Source organism: Xenopus laevis, chromosome 1L (assembly GCF_017654675.1).
Source record: "Xenopus laevis strain J_2021 chromosome 1L, Xenopus_laevis_v10.1, whole genome shotgun sequence".
Taxonomy (NCBI): Eukaryota; Metazoa; Chordata; class Amphibia; order Anura; family Pipidae; genus Xenopus; species Xenopus laevis.
The window spans coordinates 166,768,351-166,788,983 of NC_054371.1; the positions used below are offsets into that span (position 1 = coordinate 166,768,351).

At 40.2% G+C, this 20,633-nt stretch overlaps 1 protein-coding gene across 3 annotated transcripts in view; it reads left to right on the forward strand.

The window, feature by feature from the left end:
- Positions 1–20,633, forward strand: part of pi4ka.L (phosphatidylinositol 4-kinase, catalytic, alpha L homeolog) — an 84,297-nt gene that overhangs the window by 49,069 nt on the left and 14,595 nt on the right. For 2 of the 3 annotated variants that reach the window (XR_005962038.1, XM_018262039.2), the window contains exons 30-45: positions 1,348–1,368; positions 1,975–2,067; positions 2,223–2,379; positions 3,654–3,781; positions 4,332–4,490; positions 6,188–6,339; positions 6,453–6,560; positions 7,975–8,102; positions 8,241–8,396; positions 8,519–8,598; positions 8,773–8,966; positions 9,051–9,141; positions 10,326–10,493; positions 11,009–11,062; positions 12,190–12,310; positions 18,397–18,526. Coding sequence is in view for 2 of the 3 variants with exons in the window: in XM_018262039.2 (XP_018117528.1) it covers positions 1,348–1,368; positions 1,975–2,067; positions 2,223–2,379; positions 3,654–3,781; positions 4,332–4,490; positions 6,188–6,339; positions 6,453–6,560; positions 7,975–8,102; positions 8,241–8,396; positions 8,519–8,598; positions 8,773–8,966; positions 9,051–9,141; positions 10,326–10,493; positions 11,009–11,062; positions 12,190–12,310; positions 18,397–18,526 (1,940 nt within the window). In the remaining variant the exon portion in view is untranslated. The remainder of the gene's footprint in view (positions 1–1,347; positions 1,369–1,974; positions 2,068–2,222; positions 2,380–3,653; positions 3,782–4,331; positions 4,491–6,187; positions 6,340–6,452; positions 6,561–7,974; positions 8,103–8,240; positions 8,397–8,518; positions 8,599–8,772; positions 8,967–9,050; positions 9,142–10,325; positions 10,494–11,008; positions 11,063–12,189; positions 12,311–18,396; positions 18,527–20,633) is intronic. The other variant, XM_018262042.2, reaches the window with a different exon arrangement.

Sequence of the window (20,633 nt, forward strand, 5' to 3'; positions counted from 1 at the left end):
ACTGCAGTGCTATATGAGTTGTGAACTTCTCTTTTTATACGTGGGTTTATGTAACAGTTTTGATATATTTCTATCAATATCGTTGCAAATATTTTTGCATTTTGGCTGTATTTAAGATATGGTACACCAAACGGTTACAAGTATCCAGACACCTTCCTTGCACAGCACCTCACCCTGAACCATCAATGAAGTTATTACAGAGTTGATGCTTTAACAGCCTTTGTTCTTCTACACAGAATATCACATTATGGCCCAGATTCAATTCAATGAGAAAATGGCTTATCACGTGAAAAGTCATGGACGAGATTCAATTTGAATTGCAATTCAATTCAGAAAAACTCACTTATCACATGAAAACTCTGTTGAAGTCTATCGGAAAATACTGGAACTGAATTTGGAGAAAAGTTTTTTTTTCTCCTCAAATTGAATCTCGTCCACGTTTTAATGTGATAAACCATGAGATAACTTTTTCTCACTTAATTGAATCTGGCCCTAAATGTGTTATATCTTAAAATGTTCATATTAGTGCTATATCATGGGATATGCATTTGTTACTTGCTGCATGATTTCATTGACCCCCAAAGTAAAAGCTTTGCGAGCATAACTTTGTGTTATTTGTTCGGTCAAGCATCTGTCTTTTTCCAGTGTACATTCCTTAGGGTTCCCGTTATTTGCTGTGTGCATAATATTGATATTTACTTATTAAGACCTCTACCAATAGTATTTTGTAATGCTTTCACTGCATAACCTGTTTGGTGCTAAGTGTAACGCTAATTTGCTTACATACTGAGGCAGTTGCCGTGGATTTACAACAATCAATTTCCAACAAACCTTTGGCCTTTAGTTGGAATTCTAATCTACCATATAATTGCACCATATAATTAGTATTGTGCATCCCATGTTTCCTTCTGTGATATAACTCCTGCATGCATTGCCCTATAGTTTCTATATGTACATAGTGCAGTGTGTGCTTTATGTTCTTTAGAATGTGTTAATGTTGCCAAGGGATAACCATACAGGACGTTTGAGTGTGAACATTTAATGAATGTTAGTGTTAATGTTATTCATGTAAATGTGATTTGTGCCCTAAGGCATTTTAGCTTTACCATTTCATTAAATCCATAGTATGTTAAGCTGAGCTATGAGGGTTTGTTTGCTTTACTACACATTAGCATGGCTTCCCATATGTCCTTGGCATTGATGGTGTTTTGTTTTGTTTCTCAACCATGTGTTTACACAAGTTTAATACTATTGCTTTCTCTCCCTATCCCGTCCTGATGATGTGGTCTCATTACCCATGTGTTCCCGTTGCCCTTGCCCTCCATTGTTTGTTGCCCTTCCCTCCAGTCTCCAGCTTCCTCTGCCCAGGTTTGTTCTAACATGCACATCACCATTTGCTGCTCTGCCTGTCCTGCTCTCTGGGTGTGGTTAACTTACCAGTTTCTTCCAGCTATCTCTCTGTTGGAAAATTAACCTGGCGACTTGGAGTAATGAGAGTCCATTTCAGTTACAATATGTCTTCCGCTCCTTACCATCTGGAATTTCACTGTGTTTGCTCTATTAACATTATGCTCTGCTTACAGATCTGAAAAAGAGAATACGAGGGGACTACAGCTTTGCCAGAATAATTTTCTTTTACAATCAAATGTTCTAGGAGGGTAATAGTATATATAGCTACAGCTTCTATTATCCACAGTCAGCCAATTGGTTGGCAAGTTATGTGTGGCAACCAAAATTCTTTTTAATATATGTTCGTATCCATAAAATATTTGTTCAATTTAATGGTAATTAAATTTAGTCACATCATTTATAAATTTACTTTAAACTATTATCTGGCAATGTGTATTCCTCTTTCATACATCTCTCTTTAGTTTTCCACATTTAATCTGTAGCTCTGTCTGATTGGATTCACATTATATCAGAGACACAAAGCCAATATTTAGCCTTACTTGTCACTTTGTGTATTCTTTCAAGGTTACACAACTAACAGAAAGGCCAGCCTGTGTCAAGAAGGATTATTCAAACTTTATGGCATCTCTGAACCTGCGCAACCGCTATGCTGGAGAGGTAAAGGATTGGTAATACACTGTCTGCCTACTACCATGTGTGGTTTTAAGTGGCATCGACCATGTACCTGCAGGCACTGAAAATATCTCTGTTCAATTTGTATTTGTGTTCATGCAAAGTTAATGTGTGCTCCGTCTGTTACGTTTATGTCACAGGTTGCTGGCATGATTGAGTTCTCTGATGCAACTGGCAGAACTTCTGACTTAAATAAGCTCATGCTAAAGCTCCTCAGTGATGCTTTGGACTGCGGCCATCCAGAGGCTTATACACAGGTCATGTTCAAACTTACTGCCCTGCTCATTAGCAGCAAAGGTAAGAGGGTTGTACTTGTATACAGTTTTATACACTGACTTACAGCAGACTTAGGCAATGTCACAGTGTGGCTCTTGTAAAATCCCGGATGACAAAGTGCCCAAATATTCTCTTCCATCAAGGCATTCTGAAATTCTCGAAAGGGTGTCTGTAAAGCTCATAACAAAACAAAAAATGCCTACCAATGCATTACATGCTATTAATGACAGGCCTGCTGCTTTTTTAATGTGCTGTAATGAAGATGTTTTGTCACCAGATTCATTGCATAAACAAATGTGTGCTTTATTGTATTTGAGAGAATAAATTATTGTAATGTGCAGAACGGAATGGTGAAAATGTTTGGGATAGAATCTTGCCAATGATTCCAATTGCAAGGCCCTGTGTGATACTACAGTATAAGGAAATGGTCTGATGAAAAGATGTCCATTCTAAGCAACACATTATTACATCTTCACCGATTATAGTTTTATATTGTGTATGTATGTCTTTGGTTTGATCTTTTTTTGGAGGGGGGTGAGTATTCTAGTGTAGTCATTTATATAGTATGCTCATGAATCTATTTATTCTTTATTTAAATAAAAATACACTATATATATATATATATATATATATATATATATATATATATATATATATATATATATATATATATATATATATAAACTTTATTTCAGAGTGTAGAGCAATTTAAGTTTGTTTTCCCACAGCAATGTCATACTATTCAGGGAATGCAGCTGCAGTGGTATCTTGACTGGATAGCTTTACTAAAATTGGACCCTTCATTGTTAATGTCAGGGCATTTTTTCTTTAGATTCTGTACCTTAAATTGGCTATACACATGCAGATATTGTAACTGAATTTGAGATTTCATACTTTACATGATATTTGTGTGCAGGGAATAATCAGAACAGACATCCTTGTACCATGGATATTGGTTGTTTTGTCAAATTGGGCAGGTTTCATGTATAGTCAGTCTGACAATAATTACAGAACAATAGTTGCAAAAGACGATTCTGACTGGTTCCCGACTGATCTTCTCTTCCAACCGATCTTCACTACAGATGATCATACTTCCAAGATAACAGTCTTCTTCATTCTATTTATACCAAAGGAACGATCATGCTACTACGTATTGCCACCTATGCAGTCTGAATGAGACATCATATGATTTATATTAGCTTAGCAGAAAAAAAACAGTTTGTACACTTATATGCATGCCTTATCCGGTTAATAGATTATTCTATTTATGCCTTATGTTCCTCTTTACCCAACAGAGTGTGATGCTCAGCTTTTACACCACCTGTGCTGGGCACCCCTGCGGATGTTCACCGATCATGGCATGGAGACAGCTATAGCCTGCTGGGAGTGGTTGCTTGCAGCTAAGAATGGCATTGAAGTACCGGTATGACAAAACTTGGATGTGTTGGCTACTTACAGTAGAACTGGAAAACCTTAGAACATGTATTCCTCATACACACCCTTCTACGCTGTTGTTGGAAGGCGTTACAAAGTAATTTAGGATGTAAAAATGTATCCCTGACAAGAATTTTGTAGCAAAAACTACTTACTTTTTCTCCACTGGCGTGAAAACACAGACCCCCCCCCACCTCAAATTCTGTGTGCACTGACAGGTCTGTAATCTGCCTATCAATTTGCACAAGCGGTGGATTTTGATCACAAAATGCACACAGTCTTGTTTTCTGTCTGAAATCCAGTCTGTCTGACTGAAACTTTACTTCAATAGTAAGGGAAGAAACAACATTTAAACCTACAGGTTTTACTCAGTGCCGTGCTGAGCAGCACCAAGGCATTTTAGCTACAAGTTATTCAAGCTTTTCCAGGAAATGTAAACAGCTTTTGGGTCAATGTCGATCTGAAATGGTCAACCATGCAGCAAGAATAACAATGCTGAAATTTTCCCTTTCATTATTTTTTTTCTTTGTTTTTGGCAGTTTATGCGTGAAATGGCTGGTTCTTGGCAAATGACAGTAGAGCAAAAGATTGGACTTTTCTCAGCAGAAGAGAAGGAGGCTGATCCTCTTGCTGCATCTGAACAGAGCCAACCACGTCCATGCCCTCCACAAGTGAACCCACACTATATATGGATTGATGTGAGTAAACTTTGTATACAGTGTGCTATGTTGCACTCACATGGCCTGGTCTAGTTATTATATTATTGCTATACGATTAAAGATAGTTCCATTATATGGTTCAATAAGGTAGTAGTGGTACTTTCCCCAATAATTTTGCTGGTGCAGCCCTATGATACTCAGCTACATATTCTAGCATCTTTAAGTAGCTTGCAAAATGCCTGAAGTTGTAGTTAAACATATGAAATAGACACAGTTGATAATGAACATATGACCATTCAAGTAACAATATTTAGGACTACTCGTAATTTTTGTAAACGTGTCCAAGCCAGATGCTTTCATAGTGCATATCTGCAGGACATCTGTTGTAAATTCTACTTATTGTCTTTCATTTGAGCCTGTTATCTGGATAGGAAGAAATTACAGGTCCCGAGAATTCTGGAATGCTTGGGACCTGTAATAGTAACATCAAAAATTGAAAGTATTTTAAAGTAATACAAATATAATGCATTGTTTCCCTGCAGTGGTAAAACTGCTGTGTTTCCTTCCTAAACACTACTATTGTTTATATAAATAAGCTGCTGTTTAGCAATAGGTGCAGCCATTCAAAGGAGAAAAGGCTTGGGTTAAACAGCAGATAAGCTCTGTAGAACATAATGGTTTTAGCTGTTATCCACTATTTACCTGTGCCATATAGCATCTTTTCAATTTCCACCATTTCTACTCAGCAGCTTGTTTATTATTATTAACATGTATTTATATAGCGCCAACATATTGCGTAGCACTGTATGAACTATAGTAGTGTTTCTGAAGCAACCAGATCTGTTTTACCAGTGCAGGTCAATAGTACATTTTATATTTTCATTACTTTAAGGGTTAGGGCAGATTCAGGGAGATTAGATGCCCCCGCAACAAATCGCCTCTTCTTTGGGGCGACAATCTCCCCGAATTGCTTTCTGGCTGGCAATTTTTCATTATGGCTGGCAGGAAGGTAGGGGAAGGCAGTTTGGGGAGATTGTCGCCCTGAAGAAGAGGCAATTTGTCGCCGGGGCGACTAATCTCCCCGAATCTGCCTGTGTGCCATTACCCTAATTTTTTTGGTTACTGTTCCTTTAAGTCTACTAAAAAATCATGTAATCATTAAATAAACTCAATAGGCTGGTTTTGCTTCCAATAAGGATTACTTATATATTCGTTTGGATCAAATACAGGGTACTGTTTTATTATTACATAGAAAATGGAAATTATTTTTAAACATTTAGATTGTTTGGAAATAATAGTCTATGAGAGAAAGCCTCTCTGTAATTTGGAACTTTCTGGATAACAGGTTTTCGGATATTGGATCCCATACCTGTACTTCCCATCAGTACGGTTTTACAAAGTAACCTCTTCTGTTTGTAGATGTGTGCCCTCAGCTGGTTCATTACAGTGGGCCAGTTGTTTACTTTGATAACTGTTTGGAAGCCCAAAGGTCAGTTGAGCAGTCTAGGGGCCACAACAATGTCTCAGAGGTCCATATCTGGTGCACAGGCCTCTAGTCTGACAGCCCTACTGTGCATAAATGTCCTCATAAAACTGCATTTTATTACTTGGATATATAATTGTGAGTAGAATAAAAGAAATCCCCAGAAATCATCAGTGGTCAGTGCTTCTTTTTTTTAAATTTTTTTTCCAGCAATTTTATATTGACCCAGGTCTACTAAACTTTTCTTTTTCAGTTTCTCATGCAAAGGTTTGAGATTGCCAAGTACTGCAGCTCAGATCAGGTGGAAATCTTCTCCAGCCTTTTGCAGCGCTCCCTGTCCCTAAACATTGGAGATTGTAAAGGAAGTCAGAACCGACACGTTGCAGCTATTGGTGCTAGATTCAAGTAATACACTCGGCTGCCTTTTATTTCTCACTGGAAAATGTTGTCTTGACTTATAGAACAAGTGTGCAGTGTAAGCTAGTTATAGGGATAGTCTTTCATTCTTCTCTTTGTAGGTTGCTGACTCTCGGGCTGTCCCTGTTACATGCAGATGTGGTCCCAAATGCCACAATTCGTAATGTCCTTAGAGAAAAGATCTACTCTACAGCGTTTGACTATTTTAGGTTAGTGAAAATGGTAGCTAGTATTGTATTTTATGCCCAATAACTTCATTCATGCTTTGTATTTAACACCTATATCTTGAACTTTTAATTGTTGTAACATAGAATCCATAAGTCTCAAGTGAGCTAATGATAATTTGGTTTCAGGATCTGTCCTGCTATGCTTTTTCCCATTTCAATAAGGACAAAAGCTGGTCCCATCAGGGCTGATTTGGAACTGAATGCCACCCTGAGACATCCTAGTCAATGCTGGCCACCCCTCACCCAGATTTCTTGCGTCGCAACTGGTCGAGGTGGGGGTCACATTCTAGAAGAATAGTAAAAATTCTTATTTTAAAAAAGGAATTTAGGCTCTTGAAGTACTTAGATCTGAGCATTTATGCTAATCCACACGTGGTGCACAATTACGCCAATAATACATTTATATTGAAATTAATGGGTTGTCAAATGGCCAAAACATGCATTTCCGACGGGCATTAAAATGTCAATCAAAGCGTTTGTAAGGTGATAGGTGTATACACAAGCCGAGAAAAAGTTTTTTTAAATACCAATCATAATCCATTCTTAAACCTTTGGCCTATCTGACTCATGAATGAGAAACAGAACAAAAATAGAATACATTAGATTTAAAAAGGGGTTGGATGGCTTTTTAGCAAGTGAGGAAATACAGGGTTATTGAGAACTCATAGTACAAGTTGATCCAGGGACGAGTCCTATTGCCATTTTGGAGTCGGGAAGGAATTTTCCCCCTCTGAGGCAAATTCGAGAGGCTTCAGATGGGTTTTTTTTGCCTTCCTCGGGATCATCTAGCAGTTAGGCAGGTTAAAATAGAGTTCAAAGGTTGAACTTGATGGACGTGTGTCTTTTTTCAACCTAACTTACTTACTATGAGAATAAAGCTTCATACTCATGCCAAGTCTGACAATGTCTCCCTACATTCTAGATCCAAGGAATTTGTAGCACTCCAATTAGTAGTATAAAACCACCTTTATGGCACAACAACATTTCGGACCTTACTGGTCCATTTTCAAGCTGACAAAGTATCTTTGCTTGGTCAGTAATGTAAAATGGACATAGGTTATTTCTATAAACTCCATGTTAAAATGCTTTCTTGAAAACAGAAATATTGTGCTTTTGTTGTGGTATGTTTCCTGTCAGGCCTAGTGTGTGTCAACACCTATTAATTACTGTACTTAATTTAGATAAACCTAAAAATTGAAAATAGATAAAATAGATTAAAGAAATAGGCTAGAAAATAGGCTCTGAACTGGAACTAAAGGTATTTTTATTTAAAAATGATCAGTCTTTCTAGATACAGTGGAAAATGTTGATAGTAAACACAGACAAACTGGTAATAACTGTGAATTATATTTGGAAATTCCTTTTAACGTTTTTTTTTTTGTTGGTACCATGATAGTTGCCCTCCTAAATTCCCCACTCAGACACAGAAGCAGCTAAGGGAGGACATCAGCATCATGATCAAATTCTGGACAGCCATGTTTTCTGATAAAAAGTATCTCACTGCCAATCAACTTGTACCTCCTGGTGAGCATTTTTTAACTAAATGTAACCCAGTGTTACCATTCATTGAAACTTAACATTTCTCTATCAGAAATAAATAACAATATATATGTATGTATGTTTGAGATCTGATTGTGTATTGCCCCTGAATTAAATTTGCAGATAATCAAGACCCATCTGTAAACAGCTTGTCTGTGATGTCAGATGTGAACCGCAGCAATCTGGATGTGACAGTTGGCTCCCGCCAGCAGACCACACAGGGCTGGATCAATACATACCCTCTGTCCAGTGGCATGTCCACCATCTCCAAAAAATCTGGTCTGTATAAACCTGATGGCTAGAAAAGTTAACCAACACTATAACCAGTGTTAATATCTGGTTAAATAAAGATATTACCGCAAGTTTGTGATTTTGTTTTTCTTGTATGTTTACTTGTTTAGGTTTAACAAAGAAAACAAACCGTGGGACTCAGCTGCACAAATATTATATGAAAAGGCGGACTTTGTTGCTGTCACTATTGGTATTACGCCTAATGTATATTTCTGCTACAGGCCTTTGCAGTTTTGTCAATGTTGGGATTCCTCTCAACTGTATTGAAAAATCTGAATTATGATAGTTAAAGGTGTAAATTCAAGCAAAATGCGTGTTCTGCAATTGTTTTTGCCATTAAAAAAAGTTTTTCTTTCTAATGCAGGCCACTGAGATTGAACGCCTGACCACATGGTACAACCCCTTGTCCTCTCCTGAGTTAGAACTGGATCAGACAGGTGAAAACAGTGTGGCTAACTGGAGATCTAAGTACATCAGTTTGAGTGAGAAACAGTGGAAGGACAATGTAAATTTAGCATGGAGCATCTCCCCTCACTTGGCTTTGCAATTGCCCAACAGGTCAGCCCCTTAAAAAATAATCTCTATACCAAGCCACCAGAATGCTCCCCTCTCATAATTTCATTGAATCATAATTGTTTTTAGGTTTAAGAACACTGAGGCTATTGGGGGAGAAGTGACGCGACTGGTTAGACTGGACCCTGGAGCAGTGAGTGACACCCCAGAAGCAATAAAGGTAATGCCAGGGTTGCTTTCTTTTAGTCCCAGTAGGTGTTTGTTTGCATGTTCATTCTATACACAAGCTTAAAGTGATACTGACACTAAAAAAACTACTTTTTAAAATATGAATGTACATTAAAAGTTACCTATTGGTCATGTTGATCATTTTTTGTTGAGAGGTTTGTTTTTGTAAGTAATTATTAGTTAAAATTTCTAAACCTGACTGTTTTGCCAACCTGACTGTCCCATCTCAGCCAATGGGGCAGATTTGCGTGACGTCATTCAGGCACTTTGCCGATTTACTAATGGGTGCAGGCGTAACTTCGCTAGTGAAAGAGATAGGAGCTAGCGATCATTCGCACTCTATTGGCAGGCAAATTTTCGCTCTGGTGAATGGATGTAACTCCGCAAATTCACTAAGATGTTTATTTTAACGTTGTCTCTTTCATCAGACTTGCCTTCGCCAGCTCAGACCAGGCGAAGTGCAATGGAGTGCATAGGACTTCCTTAATTTTTAAGTCCCAAAAACTCTGGCGCCTGCAAAAGTCCGGAAAATTTTTTTTGGGTAACGAGTTCCCCCATACATTTTCTAACATATGGAACATAAACTATACAGTGGGCTCATGTGTAGGGCATTATAACAACCCTATTTTCTTTATTAAGGTTCCCTGGCCTTGTGTAATGTAATGTTTTTGCTGCAACATACGTTCATACAGCTTTATAATTTCCTGCCGTATGCAAATTAGCCAATGCTATTGCAACTTCGCTTTGATTGTCGAAGTAACGCTAGTGACACTTCGCCAGCATTCGGCGCTCTGGACGCAACTTCGCATTTTAGTGAATCAGTGTTGTCCTAGCGAATTTACACCTGGCGAAGTGTTGCGATCAGTGTGAAGCCATCGCTGGTGAATTTTCGCCAGTTACTGAATTTGCCCCTGTGAGTTAGTTTCTACTGCTAACGGACTTCTGCTGCACAAATATGGCAGCCCCCTCATACAGGAACACGGGGCATCAGACAGGTAATGTAAAAGCATTGTGCAAATAGTTTATGGCAAAGTTAGAAGTTGCTTTCAAAGCCAATATTATGATAGATGTAAAAAAGAGTTTAATTTCTGGTGTCGGTATCTCTTTAATGTCACACACACCTTTGAAATTGTTATTATGTGTTGAATGCTTTCTGGACTTAATACTATTTTCTAGCATTTGGTAACATGGCACACAATAGATGCCGATGCTCCTGAACTTAGTCACATCCTTTGCTGGGCACCAACTGACCCACCTACAGGACTCTCCTACTTCTCGAGCCTGTACCCTCCGCATCCACTTACTGCACAGTATGGCGTGAAAGTGTTGCGATCGTTCCCTCCGGTAAGAACTTGTTGGTTGCCATGTTCATTCATTTGGTTATTTTTTTTCTGTGCATTTAGAATAAATCATTGATATTTGTCCTGTAAATTATATTTTCAATTGTAAAATATTCTTCCATTTAGTAGACCTGTAGACAGAATCTGAAATTTTAGGAGACAGAGGCAAAATATAAAGTTAATCCAAATATAACTTTATGTAGGGGACTAAATGACACCCTCTACAAAGTATTTTGTTTCTGTTGCTTCTTTATTAGGTAAGAGGTTATTGATATATCGCCTGAGACATGTTTGTGCTTCATTACTCACTTTAATTACTACATGGAAGAGGAGTAGATGCAGGCAGAAAATTGCCCCAAGGAGTGATTACAGCTTGACACTTCTACCTTAATTTATTGACTTATAGTGTATTATTCTGTACGTAGCAGTCTAACATATTGCCCCTAGGTAAAAAAAATAAATAAACCATGAGTTCAAGCACAGCTCTGCTGTAATACACTGCATTCTGTATTCTTCCAGGATGCAATCTTATTCTACATTCCGCAAATCGTTCAAGCCTTGAGATATGATAAGGTAAGTAACTTTTATACCTTCCACTAAACTATAATAGATGTTAGGCTGATCTGGCCCCCAGGAAGCAAGCATTGTTTAATCAGTTTTTGAAAGATCAGTCCCACCTCCTTAAAAAATGTACTTTTTAACTTAAAATTATTTTTTGTTTGCACTGTTATCATCTCATAAAGTCAAATTGCCGAATTGTGAATGCCAACTACTTAATAGAAGTGGCTTGGGTTGAAAAGAGACTGGAATTTCTTGGTTCCAAATACAATTTAACATTTATTGCTCTTTTGACATGATCTCACATATATGATCACAAATTAACAACTTCAGTAGTTCTCCCACTGATCAATACAGAAGAGTGATAGACTGAATGATGAAATAGATCCAACCAAAACATTACAGCTGCATGGAAAAACTCAATATTATTTGCATTCAGCTGAGTTGGTGGGTTGCAATATTATTACATGAAAAATGAATAAACTGCACGTTTCAGTAAAATGACAAACAGAATATGTTGCAACTATAAAGTACAACACTCTAATATTCGGGGTTAGATGATCTACCAGAGGTCCTTGGTATCAGATTTTGACACAGTGGTGTAGTTCCACACAATCCTTTGTTGCTTATAACTTTTATTTAGGAGAGTGCATATCAGCACTGTTATTCAGTTTAATGCAGGAGCATGCAGCTTCAGAGAGAGATCTCACACATACACTCTAACGGGAACAAGGAACAGGAAACTAACAGATCAGAAAGCAACCCAGAACCAATAAGCAATCCCTTGAATCACACACACAGGAAATTACATTGTAGCATGTAACATATTCATTCTGGGAAATGTAGAATTCTGTATAACATAACTAACATATAGCATATCTAAAGATTCAACAGTATAGTGTGCGACACTCCTGTCTGGCACATTCAACTTCACATTGACTGTAAAGCTCTGCAAGGTAACCTATGCCCCAAGTAATGCTTTCAGTGTCTGCATTAGATGAATGCAGGTTGGCAACAGCCATAAAGAACTGTAGTTTGCTTGTCACTTTGTTAGACTTTTTCAGATGACCCAAGATAAAGGTTGTTTCTCCAATCCCAAGTAGTATTGTATCCCAAACATGAGACATTGTGTGTTTCAACAGATGGGTTATGTTCGAGAATACATTCTATGGGCAGCTGCCAAATCACAGCTTTTGGCACATCAGTTTATTTGGAACATGAAGACAAATATTTTCCTTGATGAAGAAGGGCACCAAAAAGACCGTGAGTAAAAGTCTGCACAGCAGAATAACAATACTATATTATCTCGCTATAAATAAAGGTTCCCATCCAGTTGGGCCATGTGGGGTCTGTATGTACCATTTTAAATGTGAATTGGAATAAAAATAAATTAAATTTTAAATACTAATTGAGCCCCGGGACATATATCTTTGATATATATTTTCTAAATTGTGGCTGCCTTTAGAACCGGGGCAAGTCCCTCTGGCTCAGCTTGGATTCAGTTATACAGAGTCCCCATTAGGAATAGAGAATAATTTTCGAGTTTAGACCTTGCTTAGCCCACACATACACTGTCCTATAACAAAGCTTCCAGATTATAAGAATTGCTACATAAATTGCAGATCCCATCTTGCTGTGCCCCTCAAGAGGAGAGCATATGTTTTGGTAACCTCCCTGCATGTTATTTTCTTTACTGCATACTGAAGACCTACTAAACCTTATTTGCAGTGAAGCTCTCATGTTTTATTAAGCGGCTTGCATTCATTGTCTTTTTTCAGAATATATCATATTGCATGTAGTAACATATGAAATAAACATTTTGGTAGTAGCTGTCTTGCACATGTAAAAAATTAGAGTAAAAAAATAGGATTTTCAAGAGGGGATAAGAGCTTTGCTGCATGTGTCCCAATGAACTGTGATCTGAAGTGGCAACGCTGTTGCTTTTAATGCCTTTCTCCATTTAATGCTACACTGATTGCCTTTTGTGGGATCAGTCCTAATGCTTTTTTCAAATTCCTTTGATGTTGGCTGCACTTGAGTATAAATTGCCTACATGGGTTTCAGGACATAATTTTCTTGATGAATAAATGAATAAATAAAACCTGCTTTTAAATAATGGCCATCGCCAATCTCTGTTGTTTTTATTGTTTTTGTTTTTTAAAGGAGAAATCATTGTTTTGTAAGTGCTATGTTTTCTATTATATAAACAGAATGGAAGTAGACATCACTGCGTGCACTGTATATGCCTTCTTTGCATTTGTGGGTACTACCATAATACTTGCCATTGGAGACCTCATTTAAGCACTGTACCCTGTCTTTGACAAAAAGATGCAGACATGGTTACAGGGGATGTTAACCTTTAAAACACTTTCTTGAATAACCACATTTTATTATGTTAAACATTTTCATGATTAAGCACATTTCTCTCACAGAGATATGTGGGACACAGGGACAGTGGGGTATAGCATCCACCACCAGGAGGCAGGACACTGAAGAAGTAGAAGACTCCTCCCCTGGGGCTATACCCCTCTACCTTGTGCTACTAACTTCAGTTTTTTCAGTGTCCTCAAGGAGACAGGATCTTCTTCATCCTTCAAAGGATTTATTGACACAACAGCCAATTCTGGCACTAGGGGTTGACCCACACGCGGTACTATGGGGACCGCGCGCCTTCAGGGCGGAACTCATCGGTCACTTCTTATTCGCGCTTCTAGCGCTGATGTCACTTCACGCCTATGTTCAGTGGCGCGCATCAGCTTCGCACCATTCCCGCTCTCCATCCTGAAGCAGAGGCGCATTGTTATCTCTCTCGTCATCCGGAGCACAAGTCATCTCCCGCAAGGAGCATTCCTGTTGCACAGGTACCACAGGGAACAGCTTCTTCCTCAGGAGGCACACGCTGAGGTAGTAGGTAAGGCAAGGGATCCCATGCTACCTTAAAGTAGCCAACCTGTCCCTAACTCTTGAGTCTTAAGACGCATTATACGATGTCTGAAGACAATCAAGAGTGTCCCTTTACCAGAGGGGCACATGCTCAGTCCAAAATAAGATATTTGGCGTGTGCTAAATGCTGTAAACGCCTCCCATCTGGACACAAGGAGCCATTATGCACAGCTTGTTCTAAGCCCTCTGCTGAATCTCAAGATGCATTGCAGTCTAACCCCGGGTCCCAGGCTATCCCTTCACCAGGCCCAATAGCCCAGGCCCCTCCACCTTCAGCCAGGATCCTCCAACCTGGGCTGTCAATTTGTCCACAGGCATTCCCAAACTGGCAGCCTGCCTTGACAAATTATTAGACAAACTTGACCATGGGGCCATAGAATCCAGAGCTAGGCCCTCTAAGCGACCAGCCCCTTCATCCTCTGATGAGGGCAGTGTACCTACTTCCCCTAGAGTTTCCCCCTCCTGGGATAACCAATCTTTAAGTGAAGGGGAACTATCTAAAGATGAGACAGAGGAAGGCGAGGATGCTCTCCATTCCTCTCCAGACCACATTGACTCCCTTATTTCGGGGGTATTAACTTGTCTAGTACAGACACAGATGCTAACAATTCACAAGCACTGTTCAAGCGACATAAGAAGAGTTCCACTTTTCCGTCCCACACTCAATTGGAAAATATTATCCAATCCGAGTGAGATCATCCCGAACCGTCGATTCAAAGTCTTTGTCCTTTCTCACCGGAAACTCTTGAGAAATGGACGACTCCTCCGGCAGTAGATGTGCACTTCCAGTTCCTTCTCAACCTGACTGTACAGATTAAGGAAGCAAACGACTACATCTCAGAGGCCTCCCTAGATGCAGCACAGGTGATGAGTCGCACTTCTGCACTATTGGTGGCAGCATGCCGATCCCTTTGGCTTAAACAGTGGACAGCTGATCTATGTTCCAAGAAATCCTTTACTATGATCCCCTTCAAGGGCAAGTTTCTATTTGGACCTGATTTAGATAAAATCATCAGCCAAGCTACCGGGGGCAAGAGTACTCTGCTTCCTCAAACCAAATCCCACACAAATCCCCCAAAAATCGCTTCCAACACCGAGCTAGACCTAATTGGCAAGGAAAGCACCCCCAAACCAAGACTTCTGACAAATCTCCCAGTGCATGACTGTTCCCAGCCAGTAGGGGGAAGATTGCATAACTTTCAGGAAGCGTGGGTGAGCCTCACCCAAGATCCCTGGGTACACAATCTAATATCCTCAGACTATCGCATAGATTTCATCAGCACTCCACCTCCAGAACCAAGAAAACAAGCAGCCTTCCTTTCGGTGGTTCAAAATCTGCTTCAAGAGCAAGTTATCATACCCGTTCCCAGAGGAGAACGGTTTTGAGGCTTCTACTCCAACCTTTTCATCGTCCCAAAAAAAAAGACCTATCGTACAAACCAGTCCTGGATCTGAAACATCTCAATGCATTTATCCGATTCTCACATTTCATAATGGAGTCTCTACGCTCAGTCATCGTGGCAATGAACCTAGGGGATCTTCTCACGGCACTGGACATCAAGGATGCCTACCTCCACATCCCCATTTTCCCTCCTCATCATAAGTTCTTGCGTTTTGCCATCAAGAACAAACACTTCTAATTCACGGCCCTCCCTTTCGGCCTCATCTCGGCTCCACAAATTTTTACCAGGGTGATAGCTGCAGCCGCACTACGTCTCCAGGGAATCTCCATCACACCATATCTGGACGACCTCCTTTTCAAGGGTCCCTCCATTCCAGAAGCCCAACGCCAACTCTCACTGGCAATCCAGACTCTAACCACGCTGGGTTGGAAGATCAACCTGGCAAAGTAGCATCTGATGCCAAGCCAACAAATGCCAATCCTCGGCATGGTGTTCAACACCAAGACTCAGCGGATCTTCCTTCCACAAGACAAGGTTGTGAAAATTCAGTCACAGATTCGACAGTTCCTTCAAGATCAACAACCTTCAGTCCAATTTGCAATGAAGTCCTGGGCTCCATGGTGGCCTCCATCGAGGCAGTTCCCTATGCCCAATTTCACCTCAGGAAACTACAGTGAAATATACTATCCCTGTGGAAGCGTGTCAACCTCACACAAAGCATAGTTCTGTCCCCTTCTACAAGAAGATCAATAACCTGGTGGCTTCACCACCAGAACCTAGCACAAGGAAAACCGATGCAGGGACCACAATGGCAACTCATAACCGCATGCCAGCCTATTAGGATGGGGAGCAGTCTTTCTCTCACAGACGGCTCTGGGCAAATGGACGCAAAGCGAGGCCAAACTGACGATCAACATCCTAGAGCTGAGAGCAGTTCGACTTGCCCTTTTACACTGGCAACCACAGCTGAAAGGGAAAGTGATAAAGATTCAGTCCGACAATGCCACCATGGTGGCATACATCAACCATCAAGGGGGAAACAAGAGCCGAGCAGCTCTGATTCTGACGGCCATTTACATCCCCAGCCTCGAAAACTGGCAGGCAGATTATCTAAGTCGCCAACAACTCGATCCAGGAGAATGGTCTCTCAAACAGGACGTATTTCAAGCCATAGTCCACAAGTGGGGGCTCCCAGAAGTGGATCTCATGGCATCTCAGGTCAACTGCCAAGTTCCTCAATATATGGCTCGATGCCGAAACCTGCTGGCTCTAGCGGCAGACGCAGTGACGGCACCTTGGGATTTTCGGCTAGCCTACCTTTTCCCTCCTCTTCCACTCATTCCAAGAGTGCTCAAAAGAATAAAAAGGGAACGCTGCACAAGCATCCTGATCGCTCCCCGCTGGCCTGGTTCTCAGACCTAGTGACGCTCAGCATAGACGAGCCATGGCCACTTCCTCAAATCCCAGATCCTCTGGCCCAAGGACCAATTCTGCACCCCAAAATGTTGCGTTTGACGTCATGGCTCTTGAGCTCCTTACCCTACAGCACAAAGGGTTCTCCGAATTGGTCGCTCGAACTATGGAGGATGCCAGAAAAGCTATTTCTTCCAAAGCATATTATAGGGTGTGGAATTGTTATAGGGATTGTTTTGCTTGCCATTACGTCCCCTTCCACAAATGTTCCATTCCTAATATATTGCAATTTCTACAAGATGGCCTGGAGAAAGGGCTATCTCTGGGATCTCTTCAGTCCCAACTTTTCCTTACTCAAAGACGTCTGGCCCTCATTCCAGATATCCGTACCTTCATCCAAGGGGTGGCACACTTAGTTCCCCCCTATCGGGAACCTCTGCCACCTTGGGACCTCAACTTGGTCCTCTCAGCACTCCAGAAGCCTCCATTTGAACCTCTATTCTGCTCATATGGCTGACATGGAAATTGACTTTCCTTCTCGCCATCTCCTCAGCACGACAGGTCTCCGAACTCAGTGCACTTTCTTGTCAGGCGCCGTTCCTGATTTTTCACTCAGACAGGGCAGTACTACACTCTACTCCTTCCTTCCTTCCGAAGGTAGTGTCGGAGTTTCACATAATCAGGAGATCACCATTCCTACATTCTGTCCACAGCCAAAACATCCTAAGGAAGTAGCACTTCATGCGCTAGATCCGGTAAGAGCTCTTAAGTTCTATCTGGACCGCACTAAGGAGATTCGATCAACCTCTACACTGCTGGTCTTACCCTCCGGAAATAAGAAAGGGTCACCAGCGTCGAAAGCCAAAATCTCTAGGTGGATCAAGGAAACCATTCGTAGAGCATATGTGGCACAAGGTAAGTCGTCCCCCCGCTCCAAATTAAGGCTCACGCCACTAGGGGACTGAGTACATCTTGGGCGTTCAGGAACCATGCTTCTGCAGACCAGGTTTGCAGAGCCGCAACATGGTCATCCTTGCATTCCTTCACAAAATGTTACCACTTTGAGGTCTTTGCAGAATCTGACACACACTTCGGCAGGAAGGTACTGCAGGCCGCAGTTTCTACATAGGCCTCGCTTCCTCCCTCCCGTAGAATAGGGGACAGCTTTGGTATGTCCCCAGGGTCCCTGTGTCCCACAGATCTCTGTGAGAGGAAAGGTGATTTTGTGATACTCACTATTAATCCTTTTCTCTTCAGATGTCTGTGGGACACAGGGCCTCTATTTCCTGGAAGCGGACCCTCTGTTGCCTGTAGTCAAGGTATAATAGTCTGTTACTTTATATAGTTAATAGTTATCTCTTTTAAACAAAACTGAAGTTAGTAGCACAGGGTAGAGGGGTATAGCCCCAGGGGAGGAGTCTTATACATCTTCAGTGACCTGCCTCCTGGTGGTGGATGGTATACCCCATGGTCCCTGTGTCCCACAGATATCTGAAGAGAAAAGGATTTAACGGTGAGTATCACAAAATCACCTATTTCCCATTTTCATATCTCACCGGTTTTATTTAATGTGGCTTGACTTCCTTGCAGCTGATATTGGAGAACTATTGGAGCAGCTGGTTGAAGAAATTACAGGATCTCTGTCTGGGCCAGCCAAAGATTTCTACCAGCGAGAGTTTGACTTCTTCAATAAGATCACAAATGTCTCTGCCATCATTAAGTAGGTTTTTCTTTTTTTTTTTCAACTTTCAGTCATGCTCAGCACTTATAAAATCTTGATATGGATGGAAATAAGTTGCTAAAACAACCACATATTATTACACATTTTTTTCTTTTTACCATATTTGTAGTTTGCTTTTGTGTTTGTCATGTATCAGCAGCAGTGCAGGCAATACTGAGATGTAGAAAGGGTCCATTAACAGCAAGCATATATGTATATTTTTACTTGTACAACACTACTTAAGTACACAACAGTGTACAGTAGAACAGCAAATTAATAAAGCAAAAGGGTCATTACAATAATAAATTCAAAGTACAGTTTCATTAAAGATTAAGAGCTAAGTATTACAATCAAGTATACAGAAAGGAGAGAAACATTTATTACACATTATTTCAAGCAGCTAATTACCGTTATAACAATTTTGTCCACGAGATATTAAAAATCACAATTAAATAACATTAATATACTAACTCTTCCACTCCTCCAGCATGTAATAGTGCAGGATGGCCGGGACTTATACTAGTAATTACCTTGAACAGACAATGAATTTTTTATAGTATGTTGTAAGCATTGTTGGTGGACTTTTTTTCTATTTATATGTAAGAGCTTGGGCACTGGTGTTGGGGGATCATCACCTGGGAGTCAGTTGGGTTGAAGTCAGGGGTCTGTGCAAGCCAATCCAGTTTCTACACTCCAGTATATTTATATAAATTATAAGTATAACACAGTCAAAAGCTTAACAAAAGCTCATGAAGTGTGAAGTGTCATCTAGGTGCACCAGCCCCAGACCCAGGTACAAAAAAATGGTATAGACACTCAAGGAACCACATAGGTCGCAAAACAACTAAAAACAAGAAACTTTATTGCAACATCCTAATCATCTTAATTAGCCTGTTTAGCCTATGACTAATTGCTCCAGGAGAATGTCTTAAGTCAGTGATCCCCAACCAGTAGCTCGTGAGCAACATGTTGCTCTCCAACCCCTTGAATGTTGCTCTCCATGTCCTCAAACCAGGTGCTTATTTTTGAATTCCAGGCTTGAAGGCACGTTTTGGTTGTATAAAAACCAGATGTACTGCCAAATAGAGCCTCAATGTATGTTGATAATCCACATAGGGGCTACTAAATGGCCAATCACATCCCTTATTTGGCATCCCAGGAACATTTTTCATGCTAGTGTTGCTCCGCAACTCCTTTTACTTCTGAATATTGCTCACGGGTACTAAAGGTTGGAGATCCCTGTCTTAAATAGTCAATTTCAGTTATCAGAAGGGTTATCCACATACTTATGGGCATATTGTATTATCCAAATGAATTTCATGAACTGGGTGTGCGGTGGGGGTCACATTGATACAACTTTACTCTAGAGCTGTTGTCCATGGCAGGTTATCAGGCACTCGCTATCCTTAGTCTACAAAACCATTGTTCAATCAAAGCTAGTTGCTGCTTGGTTGCTATCAGCTATTCCACTGGTGCAAAACTAGTAGATTTCCCCCTTGGTGATCTATTCAGCAAATATATTATACAATGTTACCATGTTTCTAAACTGTGTAGCTGTCATTGTGCACAGAATATTCCTCTTTGACATGTTTTCATCTATACAGAACAGAAGACAACTTCTGTAATCTTTCCTTAAGCTTGTGTTGGATAAATGAAATCAAAGCAAGAAGGAATTTTCTATACACACAGGCATTGTGTGTATAGTTAGGCATTGTGACCTTATTGATTATAAGTCAAAATGGAAATCAAAGTTTCTCCAATTTCCCCAATATTTTTTTTTATGAAATGAACCATGATGGCACATGTAGAAAACTTATTGTACAATAAAACATAGAAAAATGTAAAAGACTATTTTGCAAGGACCATATAAATCACTCATTAAATCACATCCGAGAACAGCTGACCCTACTTATGCAAAAACTACTTATGCAAAAGACTGATTACTACTGCCTATTATTTGTTGTCACAAGCCTGCATTTGCCTCCTAGCACAGAATGAACCTTGGGAAACAGCACTATATTATATTCATAATAAAAGAGTGGCTATAGTTCTTTAACATCAGAAAATGAAAGTGTTTTAAAGTAATAAAAACATAATGCAGTGTTGC